The 16,400-nt window shown below is 54.8% G+C and overlaps 1 protein-coding gene across 1 annotated transcript in view; it reads left to right on the top strand.

Moving 5' to 3' along the window:
• The first annotated feature begins 1,027 nt into the window (after window positions 1-1,027).
• The window catches only part of RUNX3 (RUNX family transcription factor 3), a 30,563-nt gene continuing 15,190 nt past the window's right edge, over window positions 1,028-16,400 (top strand). Inside the window, exons 1-3 of the mRNA XM_082616290.1 lie at window positions 1,028-1,380; window positions 3,264-3,420; window positions 11,435-11,539. Coding sequence (XP_082472416.1) covers window positions 1,096-1,380; window positions 3,264-3,420; window positions 11,435-11,539 — 547 coding nt within the window. The 5' untranslated portion in view covers window positions 1,028-1,095. The remainder of the gene's footprint in view (window positions 1,381-3,263; window positions 3,421-11,434; window positions 11,540-16,400) is intronic.

The following is a 16,400-nucleotide window of genomic DNA, read 5'->3' as shown; positions in this document are numbered from 1 at the left end:
GAGAGCGGAGAGGAATGGGGTTACTCGCCCCCAAGCCGATGAGGGCGCGTAAGGGACACCCTTCCCTCTGTCCCCAGGTTGGCACCGGGGCCACCGGGGCCGGGAGGAAAGTCGCGCAGAGCTGGGAGCTGCAGAGGCCTCTGGCTCGCGCGTAATCTCCTATGCGCTGGAGGCTCTTGGGTCAAAATAATTTGCGGGACAGGTAGGGGCAGTGAGAAGCCACTTTGGGGCAGCTCCCCGCTGGATGTCACCGGCCTTGAGGCCCCCACGGCCCCCAGCTGAGAGTGCAAGCTTCACAGGCCGAAAGCAGCTGGAGCTGGGGAGGCCTGGCTGCGGGCGGCCGGGAAGGGCGACAGAAGAGGAGCTGCAGCCCCCGAGTCAGGAGGCGGCGGCAAATGAGCCTCTGTAGGGACTAGACGTTTTAAACAAATTCTTAGCCTCGGCTCTGGCTCCCCAGAACTCTCAAGGAGCCCAGGGCGGTCGCGCTGGGGGCCCCCAACCCCGGGCATCCTCAGCGGGGCGGAGCCTTCCGTCCCTCCCCTTTGGGCGGCCTGCGGCGGTCCCCGTTCCTCCCCCGCGAGCGCCGCCGAGGTGCCCGCGATGGGGGCTCCGATTGGCTGCACGACGCGTCGCTCGGGCCGGCCCCGCCCCCGCGGGCCCCGGGGTACTAACCCCTCGCGGGCGGTTTCGGCACCGCCACTTGATTCTCGAGGATTTGCTCTGGGGCTGTGGCCGCGGAGTCGGTGGGGAGGCCGCTAGCGGGCTGCGGGGGCGGGAGGCGGCGGCGGTGGCTGCACAGCCCGCGCGGGCCCCGCCGCGGCCAAGGCAACCGGGATCGCCGCGAGGGCGGCCGCCGCTCGCCCAGGATGCGGGACTAGCGGACAGGCTGCGCGGCCGTCGGGGCAGCGAGGCCTCGCGGCTGGCTGGCCCAGGCGAGGCGTCCCCGGGCGCCGCCCCCTGCGCCCTGAGGGCTCGGCCCGGCTGCTTCTGCTTTCCCGATTCTCGCGGCAGCGGCTGCCGAGGAGGCGCCCGCGCCAGCCGCCCCCGGGGGAGCCGCGCCGCCGCCGCCCGCCCGGTGCCCTGACGGCCGCTGTTATGCGTATTCCTGTAGACCCGAGCACCAGCCGCCGCTTCACACCTCCCTCCACGGCCTTCCCCTGCGGCGGCGGCGGCGGCGGCAAGATGGGCGAGAACAGCGGCGCGCTGGGCGTGCAGGCGGCCGTGGGGCCCGGCGGGCGCGCCCGACCCGAGGTGCGCTCGATGGTGGACGTGCTGGCGGACCACGCGGGCGAACTCGTGCGCACCGACAGCCCCAACTTCCTCTGCTCCGTGCTGCCCTCGCACTGGCGCTGTAACAAGACGCTGCCCGTCGCCTTCAAGGTGAGTGCGGGGCCCGGGGTGGGAGGACACCGGCCCTGCGCCTTCGGGCGTCTCAGCTGCTGGAGCCAGGGCCCCAGAAAGGGAGGGGAGGGGACGTGCCCGCGACCCCGCGGCGAGAGCCCAGCAGCCGAGCCACGGGCGCTTTCGGTCTCTTTGCGCGCTCCGGCCGGGGACTTCGGCGTTCCTTCTTGGATGCACCCGACACGGACGACTTTTAGAGGATTTGGCCCCTCCACCCTTGGGGAGCCCTGCGGAGAGATGTTGATGCGAAAACGGGCGAATGGGGCTTCGCTCTTCCCCAGCCCGGATCCCTCGGACACAGCCCGGCGGGCAGCGGGGCAGAGGAGCCCCGGGACCAGGGCGAGGACACCGGAGGCGGGGTGCGGAGGGTGGAGAGGGCCTACCCTCCTCTCAGAGGAGCAGCACCCCTCCTTCTTCACTGCTTCAGAAACACTTCCTGCTCACACCGTCGACTCCCGGCTTCTGAAATTTTACACCGGGAGGCTCTAGGCCGGGATCGGGGGCCTAAACGAACCCTAAACGGTTGCGGCCGGGATCCCGAATGTCAGGCAGACACTGGGGGCGCTCCCACCCCTGGCAACCCCCAGTCATTCAGAGGAGCATTTTCTCTTTGCTGGGGAGTAGGCGACTGTTTCATTTTCATTTTTTTTAAGGGGGCAGCGAGATGAAACGAAAACGCCTTGGTTTTCCCCTAAACCTCTCACAGCTGCCGTGAGAAAGGGCAAGGCAGGAAGGGCCAGCGGCTGGGGGTGGCGGGTGCCTGAGGTGGCTGGAAACAGCGGCTCCTGGCAGCTGAGGCCGTCCTTGGTCCCATTAAGACGACTCCAAATTGGAAAAAGGGATGAGTGGCTCTTTGAGGTCTCCCGGGTGACATCTTAAAATACCAGTGGGGAAAATCTCCCGGGGAGAAGGGGGAGGGGGAAGCCCGTGTGACTTTAATCCTCAGATCGGAGGTTTTACTGTCACTTGGAGCTTAAAAGGAATCTTTGAAATTAAAAGAAGACAGGATGTTGACAGGAAATCTGGCCTTTTTAATCAGACCCCAAACATTTTCTCCTTGAAATTTTTACCATCTGGATCCCTAGTCCCTGCACGCGGTGGCCACGTTTAAATGGCTGTGACTGCCTTTGCAGTCTGATTCCTTTTCAAAAGGCATCTGCCTCCCCATGCTCCTTGGGATGGGGGCATGGGGGAGACTGTATTAGGGGGGCATCTCCACCCCCATCCTGCAATTCCCAGCAGGTGCATCCTCCTGCTGTCAAAAGCCCCTCTCTCACTTTAAAGGGGTTTTCTGGACAACCCCTCTGAAAACACCAGTTTGTTTTGCATTTTGCATTTTCCCTGCATAGCGAATTCAGGCTCTGCAGAGGCAGATAAACTGGGCCTGGGCTGCATTTCAGGGCCAAATTTTGTACCCCAAAGGGCTCTGGCATTAATTGAATGTGGGGAGCAGTCCCGTTATTATTGATGATATTATTTTCATTTAGAGACTTGGTTGCTAGGAGCGTGTTGATTCCTCTTTTGCTCAAGCCGAAGGGAAGAGAGGAACTGCACCCCACAACATACTGCCTGCGCTCACTCACCGCGTTCACTTAGATTAAATTTCATTGAAAGGATAAATTGTTCAGGACGTGACTTAACCAGTTGATCTAGGATTTGGGTGTGGAAGGTAGAGATTTTGTCTTTTGATTTTTGTTGTATTGGGGGGCAGGTCGCTATTGTTTTTAAACCTCTTCTCCAACCCGCATTTGAAAAATCTGCAGTGCGCCTGGGACCTAGGGGAGCTGCCCACCCAGCCCCTCCCCTTCTGTCCTTGGCCTCCCCTACCTTCCTAAGCTGTCCCCCTGCCCCCATGCCCTCAGGTGGTGGCTCTGGGGGACGTGCCAGATGGAACGGTGGTGACAGTGATGGCGGGCAACGATGAGAACTACTCTGCTGAGCTGCGCAACGCCTCGGCTGTCATGAAGAACCAGGTGGCCAGGTTCAACGACCTCCGCTTCGTGGGCCGCAGTGGGCGAGGTGAGCGGGAGGGAGACCGCGCCAGCCCAACTTTGACAATGGCAAAGGCGGGGAGAAGGAAGCTGAGAGCGAGGGCTTGGGGTCCCTGTGGCAGCCCCAGAAACAGGTCTTCAGGGCCAGCTCTGTAGAAGACAGCGGTTTGGAACCCCTTAGGGTGTTACAGACCCTTTTGAGGATGTGAAGAAAGTTAGGGTCTTTTGCCGGAAAAGACACAATTTTCTTCCCATTTCTGGGGTTTACTAACTTGTGAAGTCTTCCACACCTCCCCCTCTTTCCCGATTAAGCACCCTTGTCTCACAAAAGATGCCGGGAGAAGATAGTGGACTATCACTGTCTTCAAAATGGGGCCTCGTCAGTCTTTTTTGACAGGATGCTTCGAGGCTGATTTAGACAAATCCTTGGTCTTTAGGTCCCCAGCACCCCAGCCACTCTCCCCACTGGGGTGGAATCTCCCCCACATTTTGAGGCTGCCTCTCCCCAGCTGCGGTCTCCTGAAGCCACAGTTTCACCAGTTCTTCGAGCCTTAAGGTGGTTTAGAAAATAAACGAATGCAGTGCAGGATGCTGAATGTTGGAAAGCATAGCTTGAAGGCTGCCGTCTCCCACCCTAGAATCATGGCTGGTGGGCCACCCTGCCTGTCTGATCTTCCTCAGGCAGTATGAAGGAAGGCAGGACCAGACGCCGCTGTGGCTGCTGCCAGGGGCTGTTGAGTGGGAGGCTGCTGGGACCTGAAACCCATCATCACTTCTGGGTGGAGAAGTTCTAGAACCCCTGCCAGGGGCGAAATGGAGACTTGAGGGCTCTCTGGCCCTTTAAGACCAGCCTGCCGAAACGTGGGCAGTGTCCTTCCCAAGCACCAGCCAGCCTCTCCCGCTTAAGAAAGTAAGCTAGGTTCCCTCTGCTTCCAGTTGCGACAGAGGCTGAGGCAGAATGGTACTTTTCATCACCAATAAACAAGACCTGCTTAAGGTTTTAGTTCCCTCTGAGCCGCCAGTCCTGCTCGGGAAAAGGGCATCTGGGCACCATTTTTTCCTCTCCAGCCGCTCAGTGTATACATACAAATGTCAAACATATTTTGACTTTTCAGCATTAATTAAAACCAGGGCATTATTTGCATGTAATAACTGTTTACTTGTTACTTTTTATGAAACTGAAATAGTTTACATTCTTTCAAACATTTCCTGTTCCTGTTGGCTCCCTTCCCCACGCCCAGATTTCTTTCAGACGTTGCCCTTAACTGGTTGCAGGTTGATGGATGGAAAATGTTTGCTTTTATGAATTAAGCTTTCATTGCTGCTCCTAATTAGTCTCCAAGCCCCTTTTGTCATCCCCAATCTCTCGAGCCTTTTGCAACTTAATCCCAGCCCCAGCCCCGAGTGGAGAGTCGCTCGCCACTGGTTGGTGGTAGTTTGCTTGGATGCAGTTGGACCGTGGGGTGGTGGCCAGGTCCGCAGGCCCAGATGGCGGTGGCGAGGGAGGCCCCCTACAGCTGCAGCAGAAGGGGAGGTCGGTCTTTGGAGCCCAGTAAAGCACCTACACCCTCTTCTGGGAGGTGAACTCCAGAAAGCGAAGAGACGGTGATTCTCTGTGTTACTGAGACCTTGCCTGGCCCTTCTGCTGCTGAAAACGATTTCTTTGTGGTATTTATACCCACAGACCTGCACCCACCCTGCAAGGCCCGCCAGGAGGGAGATAGGTTTCCAAAGCATTGTGTAGCCACGTGTTCTTGGAGCAGGCAAGGCCGAGGCTGGGGTCATGGCTCTGGGAGATGCAGGAGGCTGGGTTTATGAGACATCCTCACAGCCATTCTCTTGCCAGCCTCAGTGGTCCTGGGAGGCAGAAGAGGCCTGAGTGGGCTCTCCGATGCCCGTGGAACTCGACGGGACTTTCAGATCTTGGAGGCTCATGGTCTTCAACAGCCTGGGCTCTACAACCAGCCGACCTGGATTTCAGTCCCAGCTCTGCCAGTGACTTGCTGGATGATATTGGGCAAATGGCTTAGCCTCTCTGTGTCTCCGTTTCATCGTCTGTAACATGGGGATAATAATGTTACCTACCTCGTGGGATTTTTATGAGCATTAAGGAGACGGGTACTGGCATATCAGTTGGCACATGCTGAGAGCTGGATACAGGTCAGAGATTTTGTTACTTCAAATGCCTGGGACTGGAGGAGATCTTTGCAGTCCCTTTGAATGGTGACAGTCACTGATTTTCTGATTACGGTGTGGTTTGGGCGGGGGTGGGGGAAACCCAGAAAGTGCGAAGTGTCGAGTGGGAGAAGTGGAGGCGGCTGGCAGTGAGGAAGGAGGACACAGGGGTCCTGTGGCATGCAGCTCTGCATCTGCTGTGCCCCTCCTGCCCACTGGGAAATTCCCTCTGAGGAACAGATCGGTGGTTGACACAGACAGTTTGGGCCACTTTAGGAGTCAGGACAGGCCGAGGTTTTGGACTCAGAGCCTTTCCCTGGCTCTCTGACTTCTGCCAGAACTAAGAAATCAGATGGAAATTTCTGCTTGTTTCCTTGCACTTTATTCCTTGAATCTGTCTTAATTGCAAGAAGATAGCTTTCTGTACAAGGCATACACACAATACCACCACAGAGCTCTCATGATAAGCCTGAAGGTGTAAACCAAGAGAAGGAAGGGAAGGAAACCAAGTCATTCTCCTGCAGTGATTAGGGCCAAGGTCCCCGCCCTGCGGATGCAGTGCCCCTTCTTACAACAAATTTTTGCAGCGCGCCCTCTACCATCCTACAATTGAAACGCACAAGATAACTTAATCTATCCACCTATGTGCATTTTCAAAATCTATATAATTCCATAGCTATAATGGAGAGAAAAAGGAAAAGTAACTTATAATAATGTATCTATTTGAATATGTAAATGTTGGGGCGAGATGACAGACACTGTGAGGTGGATGGGTGTTTGCACCTCTAGCGGAAGCCCCGTGACCCCTGCGGCCGGCCCGACAGGCCAGGTGTACATGACTCAAAGTCTGAACGTGGCACTGCCGTCAATGACATGATTTGCTGAAGCTGTGAGCAATTCTAGGCAAAATTCTGAGCAAAATTTTAAAAAAAAAAGAATTGTCTTCCCTCCCAGAAAATTCAGTAGATATCAAAAGAGTGTAAAAACTTTTTCCTTGTTTTATGTAAAACTGAGTTAGGCTCATGGCTCAGAGAATCTACATAAGCAAGTTTTTCCCACACAGGAAGAGTGAATAGTTGATTGCCCTGTGCAGTGCTAGACATTTGCATCCCCCCGCCTTACACATCCCACCTCTTGAGGACCACGGAGCACACATCCCCAAAATGCTGTCTAGGAGGGGGCCACTGGCCTAGGTGAAGATGAAAACAACATGACTTCCTGAACTGTCATGACCTGCTGAAAAAGAAACCGTAGTGTGTGGAGACAGATTTGGGAGCCAACGTGTAGGTGCAGGCTTCGGGGGACCACTGGTGGGGGAGGAGTGGATGGCTTCCTGGTTGACACTGAACAAATCCAGAGGCCCCCAGAGATGTCCCCTCCCGCTGTCCATGAAGCCCCAGTGAGTGGGGCTTGTCCCACAGGAACCCAGGCAAAGAGAGACAGGGACTTGCCCAAGGGCGCACTGCCAGACCCCGCTGTGCCTGCTGCTCCATCCAGGGACCCAGGTCCTGCAGGGACGCCTAGGGCCACTCTCAGCCCCAAGGAGCAGCTATTTCCAGACAGGACTTCTCCCCCTCCTACCAGGGCCGGTGGGAGCACCTTGATTTGCAATTCCTGGGCTCCCTGCTGATTGCGAGTTTGCACGGGGTTCCTGCACAGTTGTCTACCTCCTTTGTCCTCTCAGCTTCCTGCTCTAAGAGAGTGGAGAGGTGGGCGATGGGTTTGCTGCCAGGCGGAGAGAGAGGTGACGGGCGCTCAGGGAGACAGCTTTCCCCACCTGTGGTTCGTGGGACCCCTGCCCCTTGTGGCACCTGACACCTGCCCCTCCCTCCCACTCCTGCTCCCAAGTGCCAGCCCCTCCCTTCCTCCCTCCCTGGTCTCTGTGGGTACCTGGGAGGGGTGGTGTCAGGCCTGGAAACTGGGAGGAAGCTGTTAAGGTGGGCTGGTGACCTCAGGGCTAGCCTGTGGTTTGCTGCCTGGTGGGGTTGAGGCTCCTCACTCCCCAGGAGTAGGTGCTTAGGGTCGGTGCGGAGGGGCAGGCTCCAGTACATTCTAACCTTCCTGGGCGCTCTGCCTGGATACTGTGTGACCTGGTCAACTCATTGCCCCTCTGTGAGTCTCAGTTTTCTCATCTGTAAAATGGGAGCAGTAACCTCTGCCCTTAATTCATTTAACAAACATTTATTGAGCACCTATTATATGCCAGATGCTGTCCTAGGGGACACAGCAGTGAACAAGACAGAAGTTCTGGCCCCCAGGGAGCTTATAATCTAGTAAAGGGAGACAAAATAAAATAAATAAGTAGGTAGATTATTAGAAGTAATGAGCATTAGGAGGAAAGTCAAGCAGATTGAGTGGGAATGGGTAGGTCTGTGATGCTTCAGAGTGAGCTTTTTAACCTTTCATCACCCCGTGGACCCCTTTGACAGTCTCAGAATAGTGCTTTTTAAAGAATGAAATAAAATACAAAGGATGGCAATGAAAACCAATTATATTAAAACATAGCAAAACATTTTTAAAAATTGTGATAAATGCGCTGCCTTGTTAGCTTGTTAAATAACAAGATCTAGCAACGGGTTTGATGACGACCATGACTTTGAAGTTGTGACGAGCATGAAAGATATTTAAAGACATCTACAACGTCTGTAATGTGATATGTAAATATCTGTGACGTCTGTTGGTGACAAGGTCACAGGGACTGCTGTAATGCCTTTGTGGTTTGTTGTCTACGTTCATACTTAAGAGAGATGCTAAATTTCAGCTAGAGGCTAGGGACAATACAGTTGTCATTTTTTCTTTTCCTGTCCCAGTTTCCAAGCCCACTCAATTCTAAGAGGGATGCCAAGTTAAAAATGCCTCCTTTAGATAAAGTGACCGGAGAGGGCCTCACTGGAAAGGTGACTTTTCAGTGATGACCTGAAGGAAGTAGGTGAGAAATAGAGCACTTCAGGGAGCTGGCAAGTGTGGGGCACAGGGGCCTACCCGGCTCTCAACCTCCACTACCCATTGGCTTGGCACCCTGCGGTACCAAGGAGGTGACCGAATGGTCAGAGGCCCAGGGACCCCTGGAGAGGGCCTGACTGGTTGGGGGAAGGATCCAGGAGGGAAAAGACCTCAGAGTGAGGGGAAGCAGTAGGGGGGAAGGAGGGTCCCGGGAGGGGTGGGGCCTGGAGCCCTGGAGCGGGAGGCCTCTGCACTTCCTGTTTCCAGAAAGCATGGAAAGCGCCCCTGTGGTCTGAGTGAGGGCCAGGTGGGTGTCTGGCCCAGAGCTCCAGGTCGGGAGTGGGTTGCATTTCCACCCCTGCCTCCAGCTGGCAGCTCTGGCAAATCCCTCCAGAGAGGCCCCACTCTTCCCCAGTTCGAGTCACACCTCAGTTTAAACCCCTTCTGTCCCCCTACCCCACTACATCCCCCCAGTCTCAGAAGCCCTTGGGTTCTTGGGTGTGGCCCCGGCAGCCTGGCTGGGTTTTTTTTGTGCTGGGTTGTCCTCTTTCTGAGGCTGGAGTTTGCCCTCCATCACCGGATCACCAAGTAGCAGCCATGCTAAGCTATCGTTTCTCACACCCCACCCCACCCCCAAAGCTTTCGTCTCCTACTTGTGAAGTGGGAATATGGAATCAGGCCTGCCTGCCCTGGAGAGGTGTTGGGAGGATGAGGACAGCCTTGGGGGGACACAGGTGCACAGGGCCATCAGCCCTTGCCCTCGGGGAGTCTCCAGGCCTGTAACTGGGGACCGGAGATAGGGGAGCTCAGAGGCAGAGCAGGAGGAGGCCAGTTTGACTTGAGGATCAGCGAAGCTCCCCCCACACCCCTCCCCAGCCTCACACGCATGGAGGCTTTGATGCTGGTAGAGAACAAGGTGGGAGAGGGGGCTCTCACTTCAGTAAAGGTGCTGGGAAATTTGGGGTGCCCTTTGAAGGAAAACCCAACCAGTAAACCCCCAGAAGAATCAAAGAATTCAACGTGGAAGGTAGAGAGGATGGTGTTTATTGAAGGTAACCTTTCTAAACATAAAATGACAGGAGAACTCATGAGCAAGAGGTAGAACTGAAAATGCAAATCAGCTTGGTGTCAGAAAGCGAAATGTAATGGCCAGTAAAGTGGGAAACCAATGGCCACAAACAGGACAAGGAAAGTGTTAACAAGCTTGATAGGGTGATTTTTCCTTAAGGCATTGAAACCTTAATAGAAAAGTATGAAAGACCATGAAGCAATGATTTGTGTTGGATTAGGACAGATGATAAACATATAAAAGTGTTCAGTCTCACTAGTAATAGAACAAAGGCGACAAAGTCAAGAGTGTTTAAGAGATCTTCCACCTTGATAGATGAGGTCACGAAGGTGCTGCAGCACCGCGGTAGACTCGGGCCTACACCGATCACGATGATCCTCTCCAGAGAGCCATCTCGCCGGAGAGGTTAATGTCCCTGAATCCATCCCAACCCTCTGGTGCGATGAAATCACTCACCGCTTCTTGGAATCTATTCTAAGGAAATAAGCGGAGATGTAGACGAAGATTTTTATAAACAGAAGGCCATTTTCGTTTTATTTTAAATGGTAAAACAAAAATGATGATTTTAAAAGTTTTCTCCCCTCTCAGGAATTTTGAATGGAGACTTTGGAGCCAAATGTCTATCTAAAAATAGAACAGGGCTTCTCTGGTCGCGCAGTGGTTGAGAGTCCGCCTGCCGATGCAGGGGACCCGGGTTCGTGCCCTGGTCCAGGAGGATCCCACGTGCCGCGGAGCGGCTGGGCCCGTGAGCCATGGCCGCTGAGCTTGCGCGCCTGGAGCCTGTGCTCTGCAACAGGAGAGGCCACAACAGTGAGAGGCCCGTGTACCGCAAAAAAAAATAAAATAAAAATAAAATAAAAATAAAAATAAAAATAGAACAGAGCTCTGGAAATAACAGTTGTGTCTACAAATGAAATGTCTGCAGTTCCCAAATTAGTCCTTTTTCAGCCCCAGCTGCACACACCAATAAGAAATTAGCAGCAAGGTAACACCCAAGAGTAAGGAGGTGGATAAGTAAAAGATGAGGCTTCCATGAGTTGAAATGTTTTGCAGCCATTAAAAATGAAGTTTATGAAGAATTTTTAATGACGTAAGTGCTTATGATGTGATGTTAAGTGAACAAAAAAGAGGATACGGAAATACTTATTTTAGTGTCATTGCAACTATGTAAAAACACACACTCGCCCAAAAAGGGTTGCAGGAAAGAACACCCAAATAAATGTTAATAGTGTTTATCTCTGGCTAGTGGAACTGTGGGTGATGTTTTTTTTCTTCTTTTTTTTTTTGGCGTTACGTGGGCCACTCACTGTTGTGGCCTCTCCCGTTGCGGAGCACAGGCTCCGGACACGCAGGCCCAGCGGCCATGGCTCACGGGCCCAGCCGTGTGGGATCTTCCCGGACCGGGGCATGAACCCGCGTCCCTGCATCGGCAGGCGGACTCTCAACCACCGTGCCACCAGGGAAGCCCTTCTTCTTTTTTATATGTTCTGTGTTCTCAAAGTCTTCTGTAAAGATCACTAATTATTTTCATGAAAAAAAAAAATGTACACATCTGAGCTCCCCACCCCAAAATCGCAAGGGTCTCTAGATAGAAGGAACAGCACAAACAAAGGCCAAGAAGCAGGGAGGAAGCAAGCCAGGGTGGCCGGAGCGTGGGGCAGGGGAATGTGATAAAGTTGGTGCCAGACCTCCCGGGGCCTTGAATGCCAACCCCAGCAGCTTGAATTTTACCCAGAACCCTATCTTCTGCCCAGGTTCAAAGTAGAGAGACCTACTCCTTCTGGAAGATGAGGGCTTCAGGGTGTTGTGAATAGCTCCAGGTGCCAACCTCTTCTTTATTCCCCACTCCCCCCAGGGAAGAGTTTCACACTGACCATCACCGTGTTCACCAACCCCACGCAAGTGGCCACCTACCACCGAGCCATCAAGGTGACCGTGGATGGACCCCGGGAGCCCAGACGTAAGTGCCAGAGCCACTGAGCCCTCTAGGTCGGGGAGGAGGGCCCAGCGGGGGAAGGGCAGCCGCCAAAGTCAGACAGATGGCACTGGATCCTGGGAGCTGTGGCGGACTGCAGTCCTCCGCGCCACACCCCCGCCCTGACTGTGTGCCTGTGCTTAGCCCCGGGCTGTAGGAAGCCAAGCTGGGAAGAGGAGATGACTGAATCAACTTGACCTACCCTTGGCTCCCCATACCCCAAGGGATGACTGCCCACTGGAGGCCGGCTGGGGGAGTATGGATTCGCAACCTTTAAGGAAAGGAAAAGGATGGGTGTGTGCTGTGTGTGTGTGTGTCTGTGTGGTGTGTGTGTGTGTATGTGTGGTATGTGTGTGGTGTGTGTGTGGTGTGTGTGTATGTGGTGTGTGTGTGGTGTGTGTATGTGTGTATGTGGTGTGTGTGGTGTGTGTGGTGTGTGTGTATGTGTGGTATGTGTGTGGTGTGTGTGTGGTGTGTGTGTATGTGTGGTATGTGTGTGTGTATGTGTGCTGTGTGTGTGTCTGTGTGGTGTGTGTGTATGTGTGGTATGTGTGTGGTGTGTGTGTGGTGTGTGTGTATGTGGTGTGTGTGTGGTGTGTGTATGTGTGTATGTGGTGTGTGTGGTGTGTGTATGTGGTGTGTGTGTGGTGTGTGTGGTGTGTGTGTGGTGTGTGTGTGGTGTGTGTGTATGTGTGGTATGTGTGTGGTGTGTGTGTGGTGTGTGTGTATGTGTGGTATGTGTGTGTATGTGTGCTGTGTGTGTGTCTGTGTGGTGTGTGTGTCTGTGTGGTGTGTGTGTGGTGTGTGTGTGGTGTGTGTGTATGTGGTGTGTGTGTGGTGTGTGGTGTGTGTAGCGTGTGTGTGTGGTGTGTGTGTATGTGTGGTATGTGTGTGGTGTGTGTGTGTGTGGTATGTGTGTGTGGTGTGTGTGTGTGTGTGGTATGTGTGTGTGGTGTGTGTGTGTGTATGTGTGGTATGTGTGTGGTGTGTGTGTGTATGTGTGGTGTGTGTATGTGTGTATGTGTGGTGTGTGTGGTGTGTGTATGTGTGTATGTGTGGTGTGTGTGGTGTGTGTGTGTGGTGTGTGTATGTGTGTATGTGTGGTGTGTGTGTGTGGTGTGTGTATGTGTGTATGTGTGGTGTGTGTGGTGTGTGTGTGTGGTGTGTGTATGTGTGTATGTGTGGTGTGTGTGGTGTGTGTATGTGTGGTGTGTGTGGTGTGTGTGTGGTGTGTGTATGTGTGTATGTGTGGTGTGTGTGGTGTGTGTGGTGTGTGTGTGGTTTGTGTGGTGTGTGTGGTATGTGTGTGTGTGTGTGTGTGTGTGTTTGGGGGTAGAGGTTGGGCCAGGTTTGCCTACTCCACCCCGGCTTCCTCTGCCAGTGGCGGAGGGAGGGAGCCATCAGAAGTAGGGGCTGCTCGGGCTGCAAGGCCAGATCCCCTCCTTGGAAACGTTCTTTGAGTCTTAGCATGTGACTTAAGTCACACAGAGCCCAGACACTCTGACCCCAGGACCCACATCTTGAGATCAGGAATGCAAATTTGATTCTGCAAATATTTATTGAGCACATATTCTGTGTAGGGAGCCCTGATCCGTGCACTTTAGCATCAAAGAAAGTTTGTGTTTCATTGCTTCTGCCTGCTGAATGACCTGGAGTTTACAGATTCAGACTGGGGAAACTGGAGGGGCAGCTTCCACAGTGGGCCTGAGGCCTGTGTTCCCTGAATGAATGAGTGAAACAAAGAAGCAGCTGGTCATCGCTGGACTGGCTGCTTCCTGAGCTCTGAGCAGAGCTCTTGTGTGGACTGGGCCCCACTCATGACATGCTCATGCCTGGTGTATTGAGAGCTGCCGTGTCCTTCTCTTTGTAACTGTGGCCCTTTACAGTTTAGAAAACCCTCTCACATTTATTGTCTTATGGGATCCTGAACCAAAGGGTCACTAGTTCCAGGGAGGAGAGAATCCAGCCCTGGGGATGTTGAGAACCTGACTGGAGCCTCACATTGTCTCAGGTGCAGGGAGGCGCCAGTCTTCCCAGAAGCAGCCTTCAATTCCAGTTCCAGGGCTAAGTGGGCCTGAGGCAGGAGGCTGAGAATGGGTGTGGCTGTACCAGGGCAGCGCCAGTGAGGGCCACCCGGGCCTGGCTCCCCATCTGTCCAGTTCCTGGGTGCACTCCAGTACCTGGCCACTTGGGAAAGGCTCGGAGCTGGGCCCGGTGGCCCTGGGAGAGTTTCCCTGTAGGCCTCTCAGAGCCACACCTCCTCCAAACTGCCTCGGGTTCCTGAGCCTGGTGATCAGGCCTAAGTTACTCACCTCCCAGCTGGCACCTGCCCTGGCCAGATTCCTGCTGAGTCCTTCCTGCTGGCATTGGATGTGCATGGGTCCATGCCTCTGGCCTTGGACTTTGTGGCTCTGGACAATCATGGCTCCCTTTTGGCCTCAGTTTTGTCATCCGTGAACCGGGTCAGTGACCCCAAGAGTCTCAAGGTGGTGATGGCTGGGAAGCCCTTGTGAGCCATAAGTCCTTGGTACAGAGAGCAGATTCTGAGCCAGCTTGCCTGGCTGGGAGACCTTGGGCAAGGTCTGACCTCTGTGGGCCTCAGCTGCCTCCTCCAGGAAGTGGGATGATACCACCCAGCCTGCAGGCCTGGAGATCAGTGATGGCTTGTGGATAGCATCTGGCTGTAGCAGAGGGAGGGTCCTTGTGAGTCTCTGTATCTGTGGTATTCTCTTATCCCTGGTACCTGGCAGCCCCTCTGTACTCCCACCATTAGCACCATTAGCAAATGGTGCTGGTGTCCCTCAGAGTCACCGGAGGCTGGTAAAGAAGCAGTGGAGCAGGATCCAATATACGGGGCAGCAGGGTGGCTGCTGAGAAACCCAGGCCATAGTAATAGAGGTATCAAGTCTCCGTTGAAGGAGGTGGTATCGTACTCTAAGTCTCCAGGGGCAGAATCAGGATGAATGGGAGCCACGGTTGGGCCCAACGTGATGATGAGCTGTTAGGAGCCACTCCACAAAACAGTGAGCACCCGCTGTGTAGAGGCATGTGAGCAGAGGACACTGGGAGCTTGGTGGGAAGGCTCTCAGGGACCGGCCAATGCCTGGAATCCCTCAGAACCCTCCACGTTCAGCCCTGCCCAGCCCAGAGCAGCTGCCCACCTTCCCCAGCCGAGGCCACTGGATGAGGGTGGAGGCTCAGCCCTGCCCTTGGAAGCCCCCAGTCAAGTCCTTGCCTGCTCGTCTCTCCTGAGGTCCCCCAGACATGAGACAGCCCCTTCTCGGGGTGAGCTGGTAGGGGAGGGGGTGGCATAGGTTGAGGCACCAAGAGGAAGGGAAAGAAATCAGGAGCGGAGAGAAGCTGGAGTCAGAAGCAAGGTGGTATGGGCCAGATCAGTGGTGTTAGAGTGACTTGAAACAAAATCTTAGCAGAGGCTCATTTATAGAAAAGAGCAGATGTGGGAGGTGGCACATCTCCCAGTCTCCCATCTGCTCTTCCCCCTGCCCGGCCCTCAGGGCAGGTCTCACCTGCACCCTGAGTTCCAGCCCTAACCTGCCCTTCACTCTGCAACCTTGGACAAATCCTCCTCCTTTCCCAACTTCCGTTTCCCCACCTATAAGTGGTCAGAGGGCAGCTCAGCTGCTGCTGGTCAACGAGCACTCCCTGTGTGCCAGGCCCTGTGCAGGGTCTCTTGTTTTTTTTGGCCGTGCTGCACGGCATGTGGGATCTTAGTTCCCCAACCAGGGATAGAACCTGCGTCCCCTGCATTGGAAGCGCAGAGTCTTAACCACTGGACCACCAGGGAAGTCCCCCAGAGTCTCTTAATTGATCCTCGACAGCCCCAGGAGGAGACAGGCCAGGAGGCCAAGCCACTTGCCCAAGGGTGAGCTTCGGTGCACCCCAGGGACTCCAGCCTGGGGCTCAGGGCAACAAGGGCCACTCAGAAGGGCCTTCCTAGCTCAGTGTGCTCACCTGTAAGATGGGGATGATATTAGCTTCTGCTCCGGGGAGTTGTGAATTTTACATGAATTACAGCTTCCTGGCCTGCAGGAGGTACCCAACAACCCTGATGGATTATCACAGGGTCTCCCTTCGGGGCTTTTCTCCTGCTTTGTGACCCCCGACTCCGTGTGAGGGCTGAGCCTTCTGTGGGGAAGGGTGGGAGTAGAGGCTGGTCCCGGGAGCCAGGGAGGGGCGCCTGCAGATCCCCGAGGCCCGGCTGTGGGTTCTGTGGCCAGGTCGTTCCCCTCCGCTGCCCTGCAGAGCGTGCCCAGTCTGCAGCCAGGTGGCCGGCTGGGTTTGAAGGCTGGCTTGGTGGCTTCCTGCCTGTGTGGCCTTGGTTTCTGAGGTTCTCGGTGCTGGTGTCCCTCAGAGTCACCGGGGGCCGGTAAAGAAGCAGTGGAGCAGGATCCAATATACGGGGCAGCAGGCGGTGTAGCGCCTGGCAAGCCTGGGGTAGACTGCAGTTTGGGAACTGCTCACCCTGTCTCCCAGGCTTAGCAGGTGCTGTAGCTGAGAGGGCAGGACGCAGGTTCTCCATGCTGCCTGAGGCCATGGGCTGGGGGCGGTTCTGACATCTTGCATGGGGGCCCTTTCTTCCCCAAAGTGTACATGGGATGATTTCAACAAATATTTTTCGGGGTACCGACCATGTGTCAGGCACTATTCTAGAAGCTAGGGACACTGCAGTGAACCCGACAGATTGGCTCTGGCCCTCTTGGGTCTCACACACTAGGGTGGGGGGACATGGTAAACCATGCTGTTGTCACCACGGCCCACGAGGCCCAACCTGATCTGTGCCCGTTACCCCTCGCCTTCCTCTCTGACACCCTTCTCCTCACTTACC

Source organism: Mesoplodon mirus (assembly GCF_964341445.2).
Source record: "Mesoplodon mirus genome assembly, chromosome: 3".
Classification (NCBI taxonomy): Eukaryota; Metazoa; Chordata; class Mammalia; order Artiodactyla; family Ziphiidae; genus Mesoplodon; species Mesoplodon mirus.
Note: the sequence above shows the minus strand (reverse complement) of the source record. Positions and strands in the feature narration are given on the sequence as shown.